Source organism: Aotus nancymaae, unplaced genomic scaffold, assembly GCF_030222135.1.
Source record: "Aotus nancymaae isolate 86718 unplaced genomic scaffold, 86718_ANA_hifiasm-v0.15.2.pri h1tg000033l, whole genome shotgun sequence".
Taxonomy (NCBI): Eukaryota; Metazoa; Chordata; class Mammalia; order Primates; family Aotidae; genus Aotus; species Aotus nancymaae.
The window spans coordinates 60,003,007-60,024,011 of NW_026988447.1; the positions used below are offsets into that span (position 1 = coordinate 60,003,007).

Genomic DNA, 21,005 nt, shown 5'->3' on the forward strand with positions numbered 1-21,005 from the left:
TATCACTAAATTCTTTCAATTAAATACAGTTTGTTGATTTTAGAACAAATGTGCATCTTCTAAGAGATAACACAAAATAAAAAATACAGGTTATGCTCTTTTCAACTGTCATGAATCTTTGATCTGGATAACTCTATTCTCAGTGTTAGATTTACAAATAAAAATGTCCAAGATTCAAGACCAAAAGTTTTATCAAGTCACACTTACCCACTTAGCAATAGGACATCCCTGAGAACTTTTGCCTTCTTTACCAGTATAGATGACTCTTTCAATCCTAATAGCTTTACCCTTCTGTCCAAACCTTAAAGAAACCCACAGAAACACACACACACTTACAATTAGCAAATGAATTCAACAGGCAATCAAAATATTTGAACATTTGAGCAGAACTTTATTCTATGACCACATCCTGAGAAATGAATGGTTGTTTTTTTGTTTTTGTTTTTTTTTAAAAAAAAACAGGTCTAAGCCAAGCAAATTGGATAATAGTTTTTAAGCTTTGTTTTTCTTCAGTATCAAAATGTATTGATAATTGTAATGAACTATTTTGTAAATTACATGTTGGGTGAGAATAATGGGAAAGCTCATTTCTATATAAAATTTCACAAAGCACAAAATTCAAGTTAGTTCGCTAAGTTCAGTCTTCTAAAGCATAAACTATTATTTTCCCCCTTACTAAATTTAGCTATTTTAAAACTTGAGGAGTCATAATAGGTTTTAGTTAAAGAATGTCTCCAAGAATGTCTCACAATTTAGAAAAGAGGGCTGGCAAATAATTAGTATCCAGCCATATTGAAAATATAGAATAGTTCTGGAAATAGACTATATCTTTCCTTATGAGCAAAACACCATCTACTGCTTGTTTAAAAAAAAAAAAAAGGCACTTAGGGAAATTCACTATTTCTGCCAGGCCACTAGATGATTATTTAGTGAACTTCTACATGCTAGTTTAGAAATGAATAATTTGGAAATGGAGCAAGAATGATACCGAATATGTCCTTGCTGCCCCAATGTATCCTAAGTACTTTAATAATAATACTGCCTACCTCTTAATGAAAAGGCACCCTAGTAGAAGAACAGCTCAGAGCTGTATAAATTTATATGAAAGGCCCTCTCTGCATTATCTCGCTCATAAGAGTCTTCTACATGCAGGAGTAAAGGCAAGAACTTGTATACCTGTGATTGATGGTGAAAAAAAAAAAGGCAGCTGTAAATAGTATCTGTTTCTCTTTCTATTCAACATATCACACTTGCTCTCTTTTTACAGAAAATAAAACTTAAAGATAACTACTCATTTGCAGTACTAGGTGGATTTAATTCAGTGGTTCCTTTCTTACACCACTTGACCATTCTTTCCTCTTTGACACTTTATTATCAGGTGGGAAAGTCAGAGTGGGACCTCTCTTTGGAGCCTGTGCCAGTACCTTGTGGCTGGCAGACCGGCTGGCCGATTCCTGTTCATGCCTGGGTTTTCTGGCATCCATCGCAAAGTGGGCAGCCTGTGCCAGCTAGCAGACTATTAGTCCTGTCAAATATTGTGACTCTCTGGTGAATAGCACAGTGTGTAGTATTGGCAACCCTAGAATAGCTAAGCCTACTAATAATTACTCAATTTACAATTGTTTACTGCTTTGTGTGTGAAGGCTGGAAAAATTCTGACATATACAAAAGGATAAACGTTAATCTGCCCTGTGCCTTTGCGTTAATTACCTTTCTTCCATGATTTCTCTAATAGCTGCCACATTAGGACCTGCTCCTAGATGGGTATAAAAAGGACCTTCATCTTTTTCAATAATTTGCTCTGTTGAGATAATAGAAGATTATTATTTTAGACCTCAATTATACTAAATATAAAGGCTACATCCACAAACCTTATCCCCCAACTACACATTAAGGGCTCTAAGTGACTTAAATTTTTTTTTCTTTAAAATGAGTAAATTGATGGACTGATCTATTAGAAAATGTGCCACATAATGAAGTATATGTACATGATGGTTGTTGGATAAAAATATATTACATTTCAGATATGGGATAAAAAATTATTTTAAACCAAATAAGTGAAACTGAACAAAGAATACAGTGAGGGAATTAGAATGTATTATATGTAGTATCAACTACAATCCAATTTTTTTAGCTGAAAAAAGAAACATTTGAAGCTAACTGGAAGCCTACCTGTCACTTGGATTTTAAAATATTAAAAATAAAATTTCCTGCTGTATCCCACCCCCAGAATATTGCTTGGTTTATTGTCAAGGATACCGTTTTTTCTTCTTATTTCCCCACAATACTTAATTACTGTTCTGTAAATATCAATCATCAATCCAGACCCATATTAACGTGTACTTTAGAACAATTTATGATGAGAGAAAATCCTGGGGAGTCAGGCAAAAAGAAGGGGCTGTTGCAAACCAGTGAAGATGGAAAAGTGGGAAGACAGGGTTGGGTGATAAGAGAAGAGTGAAGACAATTACAACTTACCAAATGTTACCTATGAGATGCGTGGTGTTTAAGCCCAGTGAGGCAACTTAACCACACACAAAGAGGGGTAGTGTGAGTCCTCCCTCCATCCTCCTACACAATGTGGGGGTGGGGTATCTCTTTGCAAGAGGGAAAACATGGCATGGGCAGGCCATTAGTCACACTAATTTAACATTTGTCTTTTCAAATGTCCTAAACTAAATCCATACTGCATAGCTGTAATTAAGATCTTCATCTCTGCCCATGTATATATCTACATCCATCAGCAAAAATGTTTCACTATTCCTGTAGACCTATTATGTATCATGAATTAAACAAAAGCTTTTTTTTTTTTAAATGGAATACAGGCATACCTCATTTTACCGTGCATTGCAGTTACTGCTACTTTTACAAATTGTAGGTTTGTGGCAATCTCATTTGTCAAGTAAGTCTATCAATGTCATTTTTCCAACAGCATGTGCGCACTTCATGTCTCTGTACCACATTTTGGTAATTCTCACAGTACCTTCAACTTTATTATTATTATTATATCTGTTATGGATGGTGATCTGTGATCAGTGATCTTTGATATTACTATTCTAATTGTTTTGGGGTGCCACCTAATCTGATAAATGTTGTGTGCATTCTGCGTGCTCTGTCAACCAGCCTTTCCCGTGGCTCTCTTCCTCTCTCTGGGTCTCTGTTCCCCAAAACACAGCAATATTGAAATTAGGCCAATTAATAACCCTATAGCGGTCTCTAAGTGTTCAAGTGAAAGGACGAGTTGTATGTCTGTCACTTTAAATCAAAAGCTAGATACGACTGAGCTAAGTGAGGAAGGCATGTCAAAAGCTAAGAGAGGCTGAAAGCTAGGTCTTGCATGCCAGTTAGCCAAGTTGTGAATGTAAAGGAAGAGTTCTTGAAGGAAATTAAAAGTGCTACTCCAGTGAACGCATGAAAGGTAAGAAAGCAGAACAGCCTTATTGCTGATATGGAGAATGTTTTTGTAGTCTGGATAGAAGATCACGCTGGTCACAACATTCCTTAAGTCAAAACTTAATCCAGAGCAAGGCCCTGACTCTCTTCAATTCTATGACGAGAGTGAGGAAGCTGCAGAAGGAAAGCCGCAAGCTCGCAGAAGTTGGTTTATAAAGCTTAAGAAAAGCGGCTGTCTCTAGAACATGAAAGGACGAGGTGAGGCAGCAGGTGCTGATGTAGGAGCTGCAAGTTATGCAGAATATCCAGCTAAGATCACTGATGAAAGTGGCTCTACCATACAGTAGACTCTTAAATGTAGTTGAAACGGCCTTCTATTGAAAGACGATGCCATCTAGGACTTTCATAGATAGAAGTCAATGCCTTGCTTCAAAGGACAGGCTGACTCTCTTGTTACAGGCTAATGTAGGCGATGATTTTAAGTTGAAGCCCATCCCCATTTACCATTCTGAAAATCCCAAGGCCCTTTAGAAGTATGCTAAGTCTACTCTGTTTGTGTAGAGTAATAGAAAAACAAAGTCTGGACAATAACACATCTGTTTACAACATAGTTTACTGAATAGTTTAAGCCCAGTGTTGAGATTTACTGCTGAAAAAAAAAAAAAAAAAACACAACAACAACAAAAACAAAACCTAAGCCTCTTTTCAAAATATTACTGCTCAAGGCACCTAGTCACCCAAGAGTGCTGATGGAGATGCACAAGGAGACTAATGTTGTTTTCACGCCTGTTAACACAACATTCATTCTGCAGCCCATGGATCAAGGAGTACTTTTGACTTTCAATTCTTATCACTTAAAAAATATATTGTTAGTCTACAGCTGCCAAGATAGTGATTCTTCTCATGGATCTGGGCAAAGTACATTGAAAGCCTTCTGGAAAGGATTCACCATTTAGAAGTTATTAAAAACACTCATAATTCATGGGAGATAGTCAATATATCAACATTAACAGGAGTTTGGAAGAAGTTGATTCCAACCCTCATGGATTACTTTGAGGAATTCAAGACTTCAGTGGAGGAAGTCACGGCAGATGAAGTAGATGTAGCAAGAGAACCAGAATTAGAAGGAGAGCCTGAAGATGTGACTGAACTACTCCAATACTGTGAAAAAACTTGAAAGGATAAGAGTTGCTTCTTACGGATGAACAAAGAATGTTTGAGATGGGATATACTTCTGGTGAAGATGCTGTAAACTCTGTTGAAATGACAACAAATAATTTAGAATATTATAAAAACTTAGTTGATAAAGCAGCAGCACAGTTTGAGAGGATTGAGTCCAATTTTGAAGGAAATTTGCTGCGGGTAAAATGCTATCAAACAGCACTGCATGCTACAGAGAAATCTTTTGTGAATGGAAAAGTCAATTGATGCAGCAAACTTCATTGTTGTCTAAGAAATTGCCACACACACAGCCATCATACCTTCAGCAACTCCCACCATGATCAGTCCACAGCAATCAACATTAAAGCAAGACCCTCCACCCGCAAAAAGATTAGAACTCACTAAAGGCCTAAATGTTAGCAATATTTTTAGCAATAAATTATTTTTAAATAAGTATGTATTTTTTAGACACAATGCTATTGCACACTTAGTATATTACAGCATAGTATACAAGTAGCTTTTTATATACAGTGAGAAACCAAAATGTTCTTACACCTTGCTTTATTGTAATACTCACTTGATTGTGGTGGTATGGAGCCAAACCCACAATATCTCTGAGGTATGCCTGTATCATATTTTTCTTAATCGAAAGGATGAAATTTTAGAGAAAATGGAATCAAAATGAATATAAGTTGCAACATTCCAAATGTATAAATGGAGGAAAGGCAACTTTGGGAGCACTAAGAGTGTCAGCATTACAGTCTCCCCCAGCTCATGAAGACTCAAGATAATAATTTCCCTATTAGCCAGAAATCTTGTAAAACTAATATATTTTACCTTGAGTTAAAAAATAAAGTTCCTACATTAGACTGCATATGGCAGTTATTTTCTCCTTTTAAGAGATTTTTTGCTGCCTGGCTGTCTCTCCAGGAGATAATATACAAAGAACTAAATAGACTAACTGATCTAAAACAGATAACATTCAAATTTTACAGGGTCTGAATAGAGGGAAAAATAAACATGCATAATTATTTAATTTTTTTTTTGAAAAACTGAATGTAAGTGAAGTTCTCTTTCACAAGACACAAGCACTGGTAATTTAAAGACAAAAAATGTAAGCTTCAGATTTTTATGAGCCTTTACAAATTGCTGCCAGACTCAAGATTAAAAAAAAAAGAAGAAAGAAAATCCCATATCTGAAGATAAATTTGCTAATTCTGGATAAACACCATGTGTCTCAGTACATTGTTGGCACTTACCTACACATCTGCATGATGGGAAATCATACTGAGTCTTGACAGGTGTATCCAATAAATTTTTTATAGGAGTATCTAGTAATTTGGAAGGTGACTCTATAAAATTATTGAGAACAGAACCAGCTGTTCTTTTGGTGGGTGTCTTTTCTGAAGAAGTTGCTTGCTGCTCTAAAGCTGGGGTGTGGCTATCAAGTTCTGCAGCAGTGGTTTGTCTAGTCAAAACTGTGACTGGCCCTGACATTTCAACTTTTACTTGCTTCTGTGATTTGAGAGTAAGAGCCTTATGGTCAAATAACGACTTGACCTGAAACTGCTTCAGATGCTGTTCCATGGTCTCAATGATGCTCTTTTGCTGCACATTATCACAGCTTGGAGGTGGAATCTCTTCCTTAGTTACCTTTTTCCATGTTTTGTTTTCTGGTTGTGCTGCGTGCATACAGGCATGTGGCTTGGATCCAGGTTCCACCTTAATTGGCCTATGCATCTGACTATGGCAAGACTCAGTTTGAAACTGCTGTGTTTGCTGCTGTTCTTGCTTCTGTAAGAGATGCCACCTTAGCGCAGCATGCTTTTGAATGTCCTTCTGGGGAGGGGTCTGAGTGTGACTTCCTCCCTGGTCAGGCACAGGTAAAGCATTTGCTTGGTTATGTATCAAGTACCTTTGCTGAGCAAGTTGTGCACCTTGTTGACCAGATATATCTTGGTTTCTACTTTTATATCCCTGTCGAACTGAAGCTTGTTGTGACTTCTGTTCCTGTTCTTGAAAGCACCTGTGAAGATCTTGCTTTGGGATCACATTATTTGGAAAATATTGCATGTGATGCAAGTTTTGGGTCTTGCTTCCCGCAAAAAGTTCAGGATGTGTAGTCTGTTCTTTATTCTCTGAAACGAGGTGTATATTGTTTGAACAAGAAACCTGTACTTTGCATGCACTTGATTTCATGGTCTGACTATAAGGGGAATTTCTACTGTTCATATTCTGTACTTCCTCCAGTCCCATTTGGGCATTATGAGTCTGGAACTCACTTGATTTTGAATACTGATTTTCACCATGAAAACATTCTTCCACTTTAATCTGCCCAAAGAACGATCCTTCTCTTTGCTGATCATGGTTGCTTTGGGGGTGAGGAAAAGTCTGGAGTATTTCTTCTTTATTCTTTATTTGTAATCTTTGCTGCTGTTGCTGGTTTTGAGGGAGATGTGAATTCTGGGATGGTTGTGTCTGTGCTGCCTGTTTATGAGGCTTATGTTGCAAAAGATGTGAGTTTGAAAATGGCTCAGTCTCTGAAGCCTGTTGATTCAAGTGCTGTTTCAACAATGTGGACGTAAGTTTTTCAGTCTGGGAATCTGCTCTTTGTTGAAAATGAAATCTAGTGCCACACACTGACTGCACATGAGCTTTGGGTAAATGGTCTGTTTTGGAGAAGTGCACCTGGTGTGAAGGTTTTTGGAACTGGAGATGTTGGTCCACTGTACCTTGGGATTGCCCTTGATTCATTTCAGCTTGGTACATTTGTGACTTGTGCTCCAGCTGTGTCGTTTTCTTGGTGTAAGTGTGCCTTGGGAGCCCTCCGGGCATGTTGGAATTTCCAGTGTATTGTTTGGAGGTCATTTGATTGGAAGGATTGGATTGATACTGAAGAACTGATGGCAGTGATGCCTCATTACGTTTTAGATGGGATTCGGCTTGGTGAAAATGAGGGGCCTTCAATTCAATCCATCCTGGTTTCAGATAGTGCTGTGTTGGGGGCAAAAGATCTCGTGTTTGTTCCTTGTTTCGAGCCTTCAGAATCTCTTGCTCTTTGTTTCTCATCAGCTGCTGGCAGTGGTCCTGTAAGTGGTCACTGCTACCAAAAATTGGTGGGTTATGCTTGAGCTGTTCTGATATTAGTCTTATTTTCTCAGAACACAATGGAACAGTCATCGTCCCTGCAGTCTGTACGTCATTCCTGTTAGCACAGTTATTCTGAGGCCTTTCAGAACGCATCAGAGAAGGGCTGCATCCATGTGTAGATGGATTAGGACTCTGGGAAGGCGGTGCCTCGGGTTTACCCTCTATTTTCACTTCTCTTAAAAGTGTTGTGTTACTTTGGTTGGGGTAGTGATGGTGTTCTTCAAAAACTCCACCATTCAGAGTGCTTTTTCCTTCTGAAGGAAGCTGAGGAACCCGTGAAAGAGGAGGAGGGGGAGAAAGAAGCAATTGTGATGGTGGTGGTGGTGTGGTAGTGGCAGAAAAGGAATCCTTAGTGAACACTGAGCTTTGCTTGAAGTAAGCACCATTTATTTCATTTTGCTTTAAATACCGTTCAGAGCTGCCACCAGGAGCTTGCAAATTGCTGCTGGAACCTGAACAGAATTCTTCACCAGACACTAGCTTTGTGGTTCCTCGGATGTGATTAGTTTCTGCAGGAGATGGGCATATCTCAAAAACTGATTTTTGTTGTTGTAGTTGTAGTTGTTCTGGTTTCTGAAAGGGACAGGTATCTAGCATTGCAGCTGGTTTACTGGCATTATCAGCATCGTCGGCAACACAGGCCTCAGTCCCCACTGCAGCTGGCTTTGGAGGCAGCTCAGAGTTAGAGGTCTGTGCGGAATTGATCTGCCCTGAGGTATGCGATGGATGAGTGATCTCACAGGACAACTCATTAGTAGCCTGACTGTTAATGGCATTCATGTGAGATGTGGTTTTCTGCACCGCAATGGTAACACAATCTGGATAATATTGAGACAGTGTTTTTTCCAGGAGTTCACCATGTGTGTGTTCCATGGAAGAGGCAGAAACTGTAGCACCATTAGGCATTAGCACTGCCTTGTTTTTAGGTAATACGATGTTCTTGTCATGGCAATTAGCACTTTTCCCCTCCTGCTCATTCAGAATCTGAAGCTCTGGATTTTCAGACCCACTGCGGTTATGTGTTGAAAAACTGGTAAAATCTTTAACTGCATTTTCTTGGTGTACAGAGCTCACAGATTCTTTCTTATCACTCAAATAGGAGACATTTGGTTGACTGCTTTCACCTGGATTTCTTTCTTTGCTTACCCCGAAGTTATGTCTTTCTCCATTAACCTTTTGGTCTTGTTTCAATTTCTTGATCTGATGGAGCCCAGAGAGAGAAGGTTCACTAACTGTGCGTTTTATTCCTCCATTTTGCAAACACTTGGAATACCCTCTACTTTCTTGTATAAAGTCAGGACTCACCCGACTATTCTGGCTTCCCTTCATATGGGGTATTCCATAATAACTTTTGAAAGACTGCCACTTGGTGTCTCCATTTACTTCTGCATGAGTTCTCTCGGGTAGTGGGCTTCCATTCTGGAGCTTTGTAGCCAGAGGTTCTGTCTGGCAAATGAGAGGCGATGGTATCAGGAATGGACTTAGTCTGTTGCCCTCAACATGGTTGGTGCTATCCTGTTCCATCAGGCTTGCTTCGGGGCCATCCACAAGGCTGCCCTCTGGATGAATTCTAAAGAGCATGGAAACAAAAATTAAAATGCGTTTATATAAATACACACATTTAATACTAATATATCTTAAGGAGTTAACTGAGTATAAATATTGGAATACCTAGGCATAGCAAACCGATCATGCATTTTCATGTTTCATAGTGACAACTGACAGCTACTCAGGAAATAACCATTCTTGTCTTCCTATCAACTCTCAAATACTTATGGTCGTGGAGAACGAGGGTGATCAAAATTACCAGCTTATGTGGGAAGTTCATACTCTTAGTTATTAGCATCAGTTTCCTTCCCAAATAATTCCTTTTTGTCCAAATGCTAAAAACAATAGAAAAAAAATCACCTTTTCTTTTTTCTAGCACTTCATTTATCTAATCACTTGCTAAATTCTATCAACTCTACTTCCTGTATATTCCTTTAATCATCTTGACTGCTACTTCATAGCTCACATCTTCATCACTGTGTCTCCTGATCTACTGCAGTAGCTTTTTTTTTGGAGATGGATTCTCACTCTGTTGCCAGGCTGGAGTGCAGTGGCATGATCTTGGCTCACGGCAACCTCCACCTCCCAGGTTCAAGTGATCTCCTGCCTCAGCCTCCCCAGTAGCTGGGATTACAGGTGCCTGTCACCATGCCCAGCTAATTTTTGTATTTTTAGTAGAGACAGGGTTTTGCCATGTTGGCCAGGTTGGTCTTGAACTCCTGACCTCAGCTTATCCGCCCAGCTTGGCCTCCCAAAGTGCTGAGATTATAGGTGTGAGCCACCGTGCCGGGCCTGCAGTAGCTTTCCGGAAGGTTCTCCCCTAGTCCAGTCTGCCCTTCCCCACCAGCCCTTTAATCTTCCCTTCAATTTGTTTTCAAAAGGAATGTTCTAAAATGCAAATCTGATGCTGATGCCACATTCTCTTTAACACACTGGCTTCAACTTGCCTGCATGATTCTCAAGCTATTTCATCCAAATACACCTGAGAGATAAGGCACATTCCCTTCAGTATTATCAATATTCCAGGTGACAAAATAGGGGTGAAAAGCATAATTTATGAAATATCCTTTCTAGGTGATTCTATGTTTTCCTCTACAGGGTCTGGCTGCTCAATTCTTTTGAGAATTCTGTTTAATTTAAATGTTTTTTTTTCCACATGCAGGGTGTGTTTTTCTCTCCTCCTACTCTTTCTTACAGTTTATACTCCAACAATAACAACAGCTTATACATATCCAAACATAGTAAGCTGTTTCAGAGCTTCATGCCTTTGCTTTTCTGTCTGCCTAGAATGCCTTCTTAATCCCCTTATTTGCCCAATGACTCTATACAGAACTCTAAACCTGCCTCAGATATCATCTTCCCTAGGACTCCATCTTTGACTCTCTAAAAGAATTAATCATTCTTGTGGAGAAAAGGGAACACTTATCCACTTATCGCTTGTGGGAATATAAACTAGTTCAGCCATTGTGTAAAGCAGTGAAGCAGTTCCTCAGAGGACTTAAAATTGCCATTTGACCGAGCAATCCCATTATTCAATATATGACCCAAAGTGATATAAATCATTTTATTACCATAAAGACACATTGCATGCATATGTTCATCACAGCACTAGTCACAATAGCAAAGACATAGAATCAACCTGAATGCCCATAAGTGGTAGAGTGAATAAAGAAAAAGTGTTACATATCCACAATGGAATCCTACACAGCCATGAAAAAGAACAAGATCATGTTCTTTGCAGCAACACGGATGGAGCTGGAGGCCATTAACCTAAGCAAACTAACACAGGAACAGAAAAATACCACATGTTCTTCTAAGTGGCAGCTAAACAACAGAACACATGGACACAAAGAGGGGAAACAACAGACACTGGGGATTACCTGAGAATGGGAGAAGGGAGAGGATCCAAAAACTACCTATCAACTACTATGCTTATTACCTGGGTGACAAAATAGTCTGTACATCAAACCCCCAAGACATGCAATTTACCTGTATAACCTGCACTTGTATCCCTGAATCTGATTTCATTTATTCAAACACCTTTGAGAGTAGTACTAATGAAGATTTCAGAGTCCCAATAATAGAGAAAGCCAGAAGAAATGGCACTAAAAAAGTTTAATAATCCATTGTATAAGGTGTCTACTTTATTTCCTCACAGTTTTTCTCATTATATTTATTCTTAAAATATAAGTAGAAAAAAATCAAGACTATTTCCTCTTTGGGTGAAAAATAATTCTATTAAAACAGCTATCACTTGATAAACAAGAATGAAATAGAAGAAATAAGAATATAAACACTGAAAAGCAACACTAAAGTTATCATTGCTTACAGATAATGATAACAGATCAATCTAGAGAATCAAGTAAAAAATGGTTACAGTTTGTGACAATTCAGTAAAGTAGCTGAAGAAAAATTCATAGCCTTGATGAGCAACAACCAGTCAGAAGCTTTACTGAAATAAAATACTGTAGTTACAATAGAAGAAATTAATACACTAGGAATAATTTTGAAAAATGTAGAAGACCTATTTTTTTTTTTTTTTTTTTTTTAATTGCATTTTAGGTTTTGGGGTACATGTGAAAAACATGCAAGGTTGTTGCTTAGGTGCATACGTGGCAGTGTGATTTGCTGCCTTCCTCCCCTTCACCCATATCTGGCATTTCTCCCCATGCTATCCCTCCCCAATTCCCCACCCCCCCGCTGTCACCCCACTCCCCCACAACAGACCCCCATGTATAGTGCTCCCCTCCCTGTGTCCAAGACCTATTTTAATGTAACTTTAAAACTGTACTAAGTAATATATAAGTATAAAAACAAAACAAGTGAAAAGCTATAATATGTTCTTAGATAGTTGTCAAATTATTCACTTAATATACTCTTACTAAAAGTATTTGGACAATATTTTGAGGAATTGAGGAAGCTGACTCTAAAGTTCATGTGGAAAAATAAATCAGTTGGGTAGCCAGGGGTATTCTGATAAAGAATTACATGGGGCCTGGTAGTCAAAAGATATTTAAATGCAACAAAAGCTACTATACTTAAAACAGCTTGTGTTTACACATATAATATTAATATGATCAATGGACTAAAACAGAATGTTCAAAAATAGACCCAAACACAGAAATATGCTGCGATCAGGATCGCATTTCAAAGACATACATGATATTAGAACAAGTAGGTAGTCTCCTGAAAAGGTGATAAAATGAGATCAATCCTGTACACCTTATCCTAAGATAAATTCTAGATTAATATTTGAATATAGAAAATAAAACCCTAAAAAAAGTTAAAAACAATCTAAGAAAACTTAAATCTAATGACTGGGTAAGTTCTTTTTTTGTGACACAAAATCTAGAATTCATAAAAGATGGGAAATGTTGCTAAAATTTATGTGTGCCAAATAAACATGTAAAAAGAGTTAGAAGTTGTGTAAAACTTTTCTTAACATATAGGACTCCTACAAATAGATGATTAACCACCTACTAGAAAAATGGAAAGAGGACATGGATAGTTCATAGAAAATAAAGTGTGAATGGCTCTTAAGTATTTAAGAAGATGTCTACCATTGCTCATAAAAAGAAATGCAAATTAAAACTGCAATAAGACACAGTTTTTCTCTTCTCAAATTAGTGAAGATCAGTAAGTTTAATACTATCCTATGTTTGGCATGCATGTGGGAAAACAGATACACTCTTAGATGGTTTTTGAGAGTCAAAATTGCCACAAATATCATGTAGAATGACAATTTGGTAATATGTACAAAGTTTCAGAAACACGTTCCTTGGCTCTTTTAAGAATTTATCTGACAAGCCAGGCATGGTAGCTCGTGCCTATAATCCCAGCACTTTGGAAGGCGGAGGCGGGCGGATCACTTGAGACCAGGAGTTTGAGACCCACCTGACCAACATGGTGAAACCTTGTCTCTACTTTAAAAAAATGCAAAAACTAGCAGGGCATAGTGGTGGGTGCCTGTAATCCCAGCTACTCGGGAGGCTGAGGCAGGAGAATCACCTGAACCCGGGAGGTGGAGGTTGCAGTGAGCCGAGATTGTGCTACTGCACTCCAGCCTGGGCAACAGAGTGAGACACTGTCTCAAGAAAAAAAAAATTACCTGACAAATATGCTCATATATACATTAAATGATGTAGGCACAATCTTTTGGAATAACAAAAGGTTAGAAACAACCTACATCAGTAATGGTTAGGTTAAATAATTTATGGTACAGCCACACAACATAATACCATATAGCTATTAAAATGAGTGTCTCTGTATTTTCAGATGGAAGTACCTCCAAGTAATTAAATGGAATAAAGGAAGCTGCACAACAGTTTATATAAGAATGCTACAACCTATACATTTATTTAAAAAATATAAAAATCATCTCTGGAGAATATATAACAAACTGGTCATAATAATTTGCCTCCAGAAAAAGGAATAGGGCAGCTGGAGAAAAGCACTGGAAGGGAGATTACTTTTAACTATCTGTCTTTAAAAAAAAAAAACTTGCAAGTATGTGTATTACTTAATATAATAAAAGGCCAGGCGCAGTGGCTCACACCTGTAAGTCCCAGCACTTTGGGAGGCCAAGGCAGGTTAATCATGAGGTCAAGAGATCGAGACCATCCTGGCCAACATGGCGAAACCCCACCTCTACTGAAAAATACAAAAATTAGCTGGGTGTGGTGGCACGGGCCTGTGGTCCCAGCTACTAGGGAGGCTCAGGCAAGAGAACTGCTTGAACCTGAGAGGTGGAGGTTGCAGTGAGGCTAGATCGTGCCACTGCACTCCAGCCTGGCAACAGAGCGAGACTCCATCTCAAAAAAAAAAAAACAGAATTAACATTAAAAGTTAGAATTAATATTGGACAAAGAAAAACAACAACATGATGTCTTTATTTCTGCTAGACTTACTTCCTCCCATACATTAAGAGACGGTATAGACACGCATCATCCAACACAGTGGTGAGTCACATACAGCTACTGAGCCCTTAAAATGTGTCTACTCCAAATTGAGATGTGGTATATGTGTAAACATTTAGTTTGGATTTCAAAGATTTAGTGTGAAAAAAAAACCACAAAAATACTCAATTAAAAAATATGACCTGTTGAACTATTTTGAATATATTAGGTTAAATCAAATGTATCATCAATTTGTTTCTTTTTCACTTGTTTTAATGTGAGTACTAGAAAATTTTAAATTCCATATGTGGCTTACATTATGTTTCTATTGAAAAAGTAGAAAATTTGGGTGAGACAAATACTCTTAATCATCAATAACACCTAGTATAGAAACTTTAGGTCTTAAAATCATGAAAATTGAAAATTGATTTGTAGTTTTTGATATAAGAGGCTTCTTCAAAATCAAGGAGCATAGAAATAAACCTAAATAAATCCTGCAGAGATGAAGTCAATTAGCTGTCCAGATACTACAAAAAACACTTTTCTTTTGGTAACTGTAAAACCAATTCATATATAGACCAATCGAAAGGTATTTACATGTACATACATGTGTACATTTATGATGTTATAGAAAACTTGTAGGATCTGTACATAATACATATTTTTCTACTTTCTGAGGTATAAAATATTTTAAGCATTTAATACATTACTCTTTATTATGATCCATTCCACATAATTTTGGACATTCTTTAAAGTGTCAAGGGAAAATCCTTTGAGTCTAATAATAGCTACTAAGAAGAAATGAAGGTGACTTAAAATGAAATTGTAATTCAATATGGAGTTTTAAACACAATAGCCATTTTTAAACATTATACAGAACTATTTGTCTGTGACGGCAAGTCCTTTCTTTATACAGCCATTGGATGTGAAAAGTTTAATGGTTAACCTTTTCACAGGAAGGGCAGGAAAGTTATGTTAGAATGAGGACAATTTGTTATTGGTCTATAAATCTTATTTCAGGAAATTTAAACTAATAAACTGCTATTTTAGAGGGAGAAAAAGGCAGTATTTTATTTTACTTTAATATGGGCCAAATCACACTTTTTATATACATACCCTGGAATACTATGATCTAGTAACCCACTCACACACTATTCTTTCAAGCTCTTAGTGCTTTTATACTGATGTTGATAAAGTATCATTTTGTTTAATAAAAAAGAAGGAAATGAGACCTATGCATTTTGCTCATTATAGAAATACTGAAAAAGCTTTTGTGCTGTAGTTTTTATGGGGTCATTTACACAGTGTTTTCAAGCTTGCATAAAAAGCCTACATAAAGTCAATAATTTTTGCATAAGATAAAAAAACCTTCAAAGGTGAATTTTTGTAGATATTTACCTGCTACTCAAAGTAGAATAATGAATTTTTTTTACAAATTTAAATGATTGCAAAGAAGAAAACTTTTTCAGAGTTAAACTGTTTTTCAGATAAATATAAATTTTTGCTATAGAGATTATATCTGTGATTTTTGCTTCTCAGAGACTAAGAACAAAAACAGAATTTTAATTCATCCATATCTGCTCTTATAAGTGACTCATCAGAAATATTTTGAATTATCATGATTGACTTTTTTAGTTGAAATTAAACATCCTTCTATTTCTTCCTATACCAGAGAACATAAATTTAATATGGTGTACAATATTAATCAAGATACTATTCTATTGTGCATCTAAATATTCAAATACTTTTTAAAGTCAGCTATTGAAGGTCCATACATTGTAATTCATGGTATTCACAATAGTCCATGCCAAATAAGATTCTACCTATAAAAATCATTCCCTAGATGCAAACAATTTTTATTTTAGAATGAGAAGCAACTTTACTAGAAGACAGTATCTTCCTAAGAGGATGCTGGCTAATAAAATTAAGGACTTTTGGGGGGTTATTAAACTGGGTATGAAGTTTATATACAAGAACAGAGACAGAAGAACTTTTGGGAAAACCTGGAGTGACTGATTGTTTACCCAGGGATGATTTTCATGATGTCAATACTTCACTCACCACATTTAGTTAAAATTTAAGAATGAATAGACAGTTTTTAAAATATTCCTTAAGAGATGCTCTCATGGATTATAACTGGTATCACGTTATCAACCTACAGCTCATGCAATTCTTGAAAATTTCACAATGTGCCCTTGAGAATTGGTTTAAGCACTGTTAGAGCTACCAGAATATTAATAAATTATATTACTTTTTCCTCCTTTTGAAAATAAAAATGAAATTTCCGTGAGATCAAACACATGCCATATTATTTTGGCATCTTTATTTCTAGAATTCTACTGGACAAAGAGCTCTTGCTCCTAGAATGACTAAATAGCATTTTAACCGTTTGAAAGGTATGTTAGGCTGTTCATGAGTTGCTATAAAGAAATACCTGTCTGGATAATTCATAAGAAAATAGGTTTAATTGGCTCATGGTTCTGCAGGCTGTACAGGAGGCATACCACTGGCATCTGCTCTGGGTGAGGCCTTACAAAGCTTACAATCATGGCAGAAAGCAAAAGGGAAGCAGGCAATTCACACGACGGGAGTGGGAGCAAGAGAGAGAGGGAAGGAGGGAGGGAGGGGTAGGTGCCACACACCCTTAAACAACCACATCTCTTCAGAACTCACTATCAGGAGGACAGCACCAGGCTATGAGGGATCTGTCCCAATAACCCAAATGCCTCCCGCAGGCCTCGATCCAACACAGGTTTATATTTCAACAGGAGATCTAGAGGAGCCAACGTCCAAACCACATCATAAGGCTAAGAAATTCTAAAGTGATGCTCAAATATGAGTAATAATATGTAACAATGATCCTAACACTCTATAAATATTTTAGAGTAGCAGCAAGGATCTAGTACCATTTTCCCATTTTAAAGATGTGAAAACTGAGGAATCTGCTCTTGGTGAAGCATCAAAACAGTGGCTCCCACAGGGGCTAGGCCTAGGCACTCTGGCAGCTCTTTGAAGCTCTTCCCACCACATAATACTAAGAAAAATGCATAATTCAGGGAGTAAGTTTTGTTATTAAATTCATATTTAGCCAAAAATTTAAGCATTTTTTTTAAGGTTTAGGATTTTTAAAAAAGTATTTTGGTTGTGTATCTGTAGGTGTGTATATGATTAAGGGCATTTTGCTTATCTTTTGCCAATGAATCATTTCTTTATGTGGTTTGGGATAGAATAAAAAAGAAAATGTAAACTTTTAGGACATGGAATTTGCAGCTGCCTTCCTAGATTATCTCTGCAATGCTGGACTGCTGATGACTTTTCTCTAGAATATTTGAGAATGATTTATAAATCTCCCCTGGTAATGTCACTAAGAGAACTGGAGCTCAAGACACATTCGCTCATTTACTTTTATTTATTTTTTTTGAGATGGAGTCTCGCTCTGTCACCAGGCTGGGGTGCAGTGACACAATCTCAGCTCACTGCAATCTCTGCCTCTCAGAGATTCAAGCGATTCTCCTGTCTCAGCCTCCCGAGTAGCTGGGATTACAGGCACACACCATCACACCCTGCCAATTTTTGTATTTTTAGTAGAGACGGGGTTTTACCATGTTGGCCAGGATGGTCTCAATTTCCTGACCTTGTGATCTGCCTGCCTTGGCCTCCCAAAGTGCTGGGATTACAGGCATGAGCCACTGCGCCTGGCCAGTCCATTTATTTTTTTCAGTCACTTTGAAAAAATACTATTTTCTGTCTCGCTGCACTGAGTTGAATCCTCACTCAGTGCAGTTGCTATGGCATGGAGCTAACACAAAGGTACCTATATCCTGCACTGTGGTGATGTTGAGGCAATGAGACTATTGAAGTGGCATGGGAACACAGGAGAGGGAAAAGCAGGGCACTTGTCTTGTCAATGTGGGCACGTCAGCCACCCAAGTCACTCTTGTAAAATTTAACTTCATTTCTTCTTGCCATAGTATGAGAGAAAAACATGTCCCACTAAGTCAAAGGTAGTTATAAAAGGCTGACAACAAATGTTTATCAAAGATACCTACAACATTACTGAGGTAGAGAACCAGTGATCTAGGTAGAAATGTGGATCTGTAATCAGCAAGCACAGAGAATACCAAATTAAAAACTCAATAGAGTGCAATTAAAAAAACAAACTAGTAAGACAACAAATGACTTGTGGAAGCTCTTCTGATTACTGAACGCTTAACCTAGGAAAAGGCGTGTTTATCTGCTTCCCTAAAAACTTATAGTTGCTGATCAAAATATAACACAAAGCTCATTATTCAAACCACACCTAAACACACACACACACGATTTTTTACTATGTGGTGCAGCATGAGGTTTCTTCATAGGTTTACCAAAAAGGCAGCAGAATGAATTAAACTTTAAGAATGAACAAAATGTAATGCTAAAGTTGTCAGAACTTTGGTCTTTTTTTAAAGTCTAAAAAGGCAGTTTTAGAAATTGTCATTTGCCTAAATGACAGATATTAATTAAATCACAATTTTAAAAGGTCATAATTTAGATCCCACTAGTCATATAATGTATGTCTATCCTTTTATTCTAATAATCTAATGTTCTTTGTAATGCATGGACTTCCAACGAACCAAAAAGAATAGTTCTATTTACTATAAATACCACCATATTTTTCAGAAATTCTAAAGGTCAAATTATAACCAGGCAATTTAACATAAATAGAAACATGAAACAATTATCGTATGGCCACTTGATAATTTCAGCTAATGCTTCAGAACAATTTTTCACAAGCTATGAGATAGAGATTTTTCATAAGCTATGAGAGAGAGAGATACTGGCTGAGATGTCAATTATGTTAACCTTTATCTTCTATGTCAGGGGTACACATTAATGAAGCATGTCTGTCTCAATTGAAAATACTGGCCTTTTGACTAGTAGCTAACATTTTGGTTTCCTAAGACCAAAACAGGTTCTGGCCACAGCAGCTTTCATTTGATTTTGTTCGTTCTCCTGCCTCTCTGAAAATAATTTATTATAAATTCAAGTCGCATCGGCAGCATCTGTGAAACAATTACTGCATCTAGGACTGACTCTGCAGTCTAATCCATCATAATTATGACAGGCCTCTTTGAAGATGCCATGATGCATGACTTAAAAATAGCACATTAGTGTGCAAATGGATCAGCATCTCATTTCACCAATATGCATTTAGAGTTGTAATTTTGCTCAATACCATTTGACTCTTTGGATTACTCAGGAACGGTAGCTGTATCTCTCACCATAAAGCTGTAGATGATGCTCAAATTTGCGAAGAGGGGTTGATTTTGCTCTTATTTTTTGGTTTATTGATTTTCTAGGTGGTATATCTTTTATTGCTCTCAGAGAAAAAATACAAATCATTTAAATTTTATGTCAACTTTTTTTTAAGGCGACAAAACAGACAATTTATAGATTTGTATAGTTGCCATACTGTAAGGCAGTAAATTATTCTTTTCTATAAAATTTTTTTGTATGTCCTAATACTACAAGAATATATAAAATACTCTACCATCATGAGTCCTGTTTGTTTATATATTCAGATTACTGAGGGTAAATACTTCAGACTGCTTACTTATGGGGACTGTATCTACTAAAGGCACTATGTTTCAGCATCAAACTTACGAGACTTACTGTATATCTCTGTCACTTCCACTGACAGGCTTTACGTCTATTAATTCAGGGTGTTAGGAATTAAATATTTCTTGACATGGAAAACCCTGAGTAAAGATGATGTATATGGCCACACTTCCTGCATAGATGGCACTATTCTCCAAAACTATTTTGGATTCTTCCTATCAAAATGGGACATAGCTTGTGTCAATTATACACTTATTTCAAGATGTGTGCAGTGCAAAGGACTTCATTATTGTCTATTAAATTTCTCTCTGGATAGTGTTCTAAAATCCTGAGGAAAATGCTGGTTTAAATTCTTATCTTCTGCATCTATTAAGTTTGGTCCACTTAGTTTGACTCTTAAAATTACTCTGTAATATTGGTATGGTTGCCAAGTTTCACTCTTGAGGTAAACAAAGTGTTTTTTTAAATAGGGCATTTCTTATAAAATTAAAAAGTATTCTTCACTAATTTAAATTAACATTATTTAATATTTAAATATGAAAGCTAAAATTTTAAAGAAAAATATAACCCAAAACATGTATTTTTCAACAGCAGAATTAATGTATCCAAGCTACATGTTAGGCCTGGAATATAATATGCTTCCTATATGGATTAAGTATGGAGACTGTAAGGTGAATTAACATTTTAAGGCAAAGCTAACTTTAATATTTCTCACTCTATAAGAACTTTCTATCTTAGTATGAAGAAATCTGTGAAGATATACTTCACATCTCTTGAAAAAGGACTGCTGAACACACAAATATATCAAAGTCCTCAGAGAAAGTTCCTCCATTTCTGAAAACCTGTTCATTGGACAAGTAGCTGCACACACACACATACAGCGTGCGCACTGCTGCTAATTTAAATCACGTGCACAGGAGGCTTTGTCAGGTTTTTCGTAATCCTCAGTAGGGACTATTGAATTCCCATGTTTAAAGTTTTAAAATGCGTTTCTTAAAATGGCAGTATAAACAAACTTGAATAATGTACAGATTTGAGGGAGGAGAATTCAGAGGAATGCCACTGAAGATTAGAGGCACATTAGCTCAGACACAGAGATCTGTATTTAAGATGTGGAGACACCTGCCAGTTTAGTATAAATCTGCCTTCAGTTTGCAACCCAAGTTAACCAACCAGTTTCTAATTGGTAAAATGGGTATGATCTTTTGTCATTTCTCTATTATCCACGTATCTGTCAAACCTGGAATTGTTTCTTGAATT

General features: G+C 36.9%; 1 protein-coding gene across 7 annotated transcripts in view; it reads right to left on the reverse strand.

Annotated features, from left to right (window-relative positions):
* Nucleotides 1-21,005, reverse strand: part of TET2 (tet methylcytosine dioxygenase 2) — a 137,423-nt gene that overhangs the window by 36,564 nt on the left and 79,854 nt on the right. For 3 of the 7 annotated variants that reach the window (XM_064384041.1, XM_012436520.3, XM_064384043.1), the window contains 3 exons: nt 5,814-9,274; nt 1,711-1,801; nt 208-301 (listed from right to left, as the gene is read on the reverse strand). In XM_064384041.1, coding sequence (XP_064240111.1) covers nt 208-301; nt 1,711-1,801; nt 5,814-9,228 — 3,600 coding nt within the window. In that variant the 5' untranslated portion in view covers nt 9,229-9,274. Of the gene's footprint in view, nt 1-207; nt 1,802-5,813; nt 9,275-21,005 lie in introns of those variants that run through there. The other 4 variants (XM_064384042.1, XM_064384044.1, XM_064384045.1 and 1 more) reach the window with 3 other exon arrangements.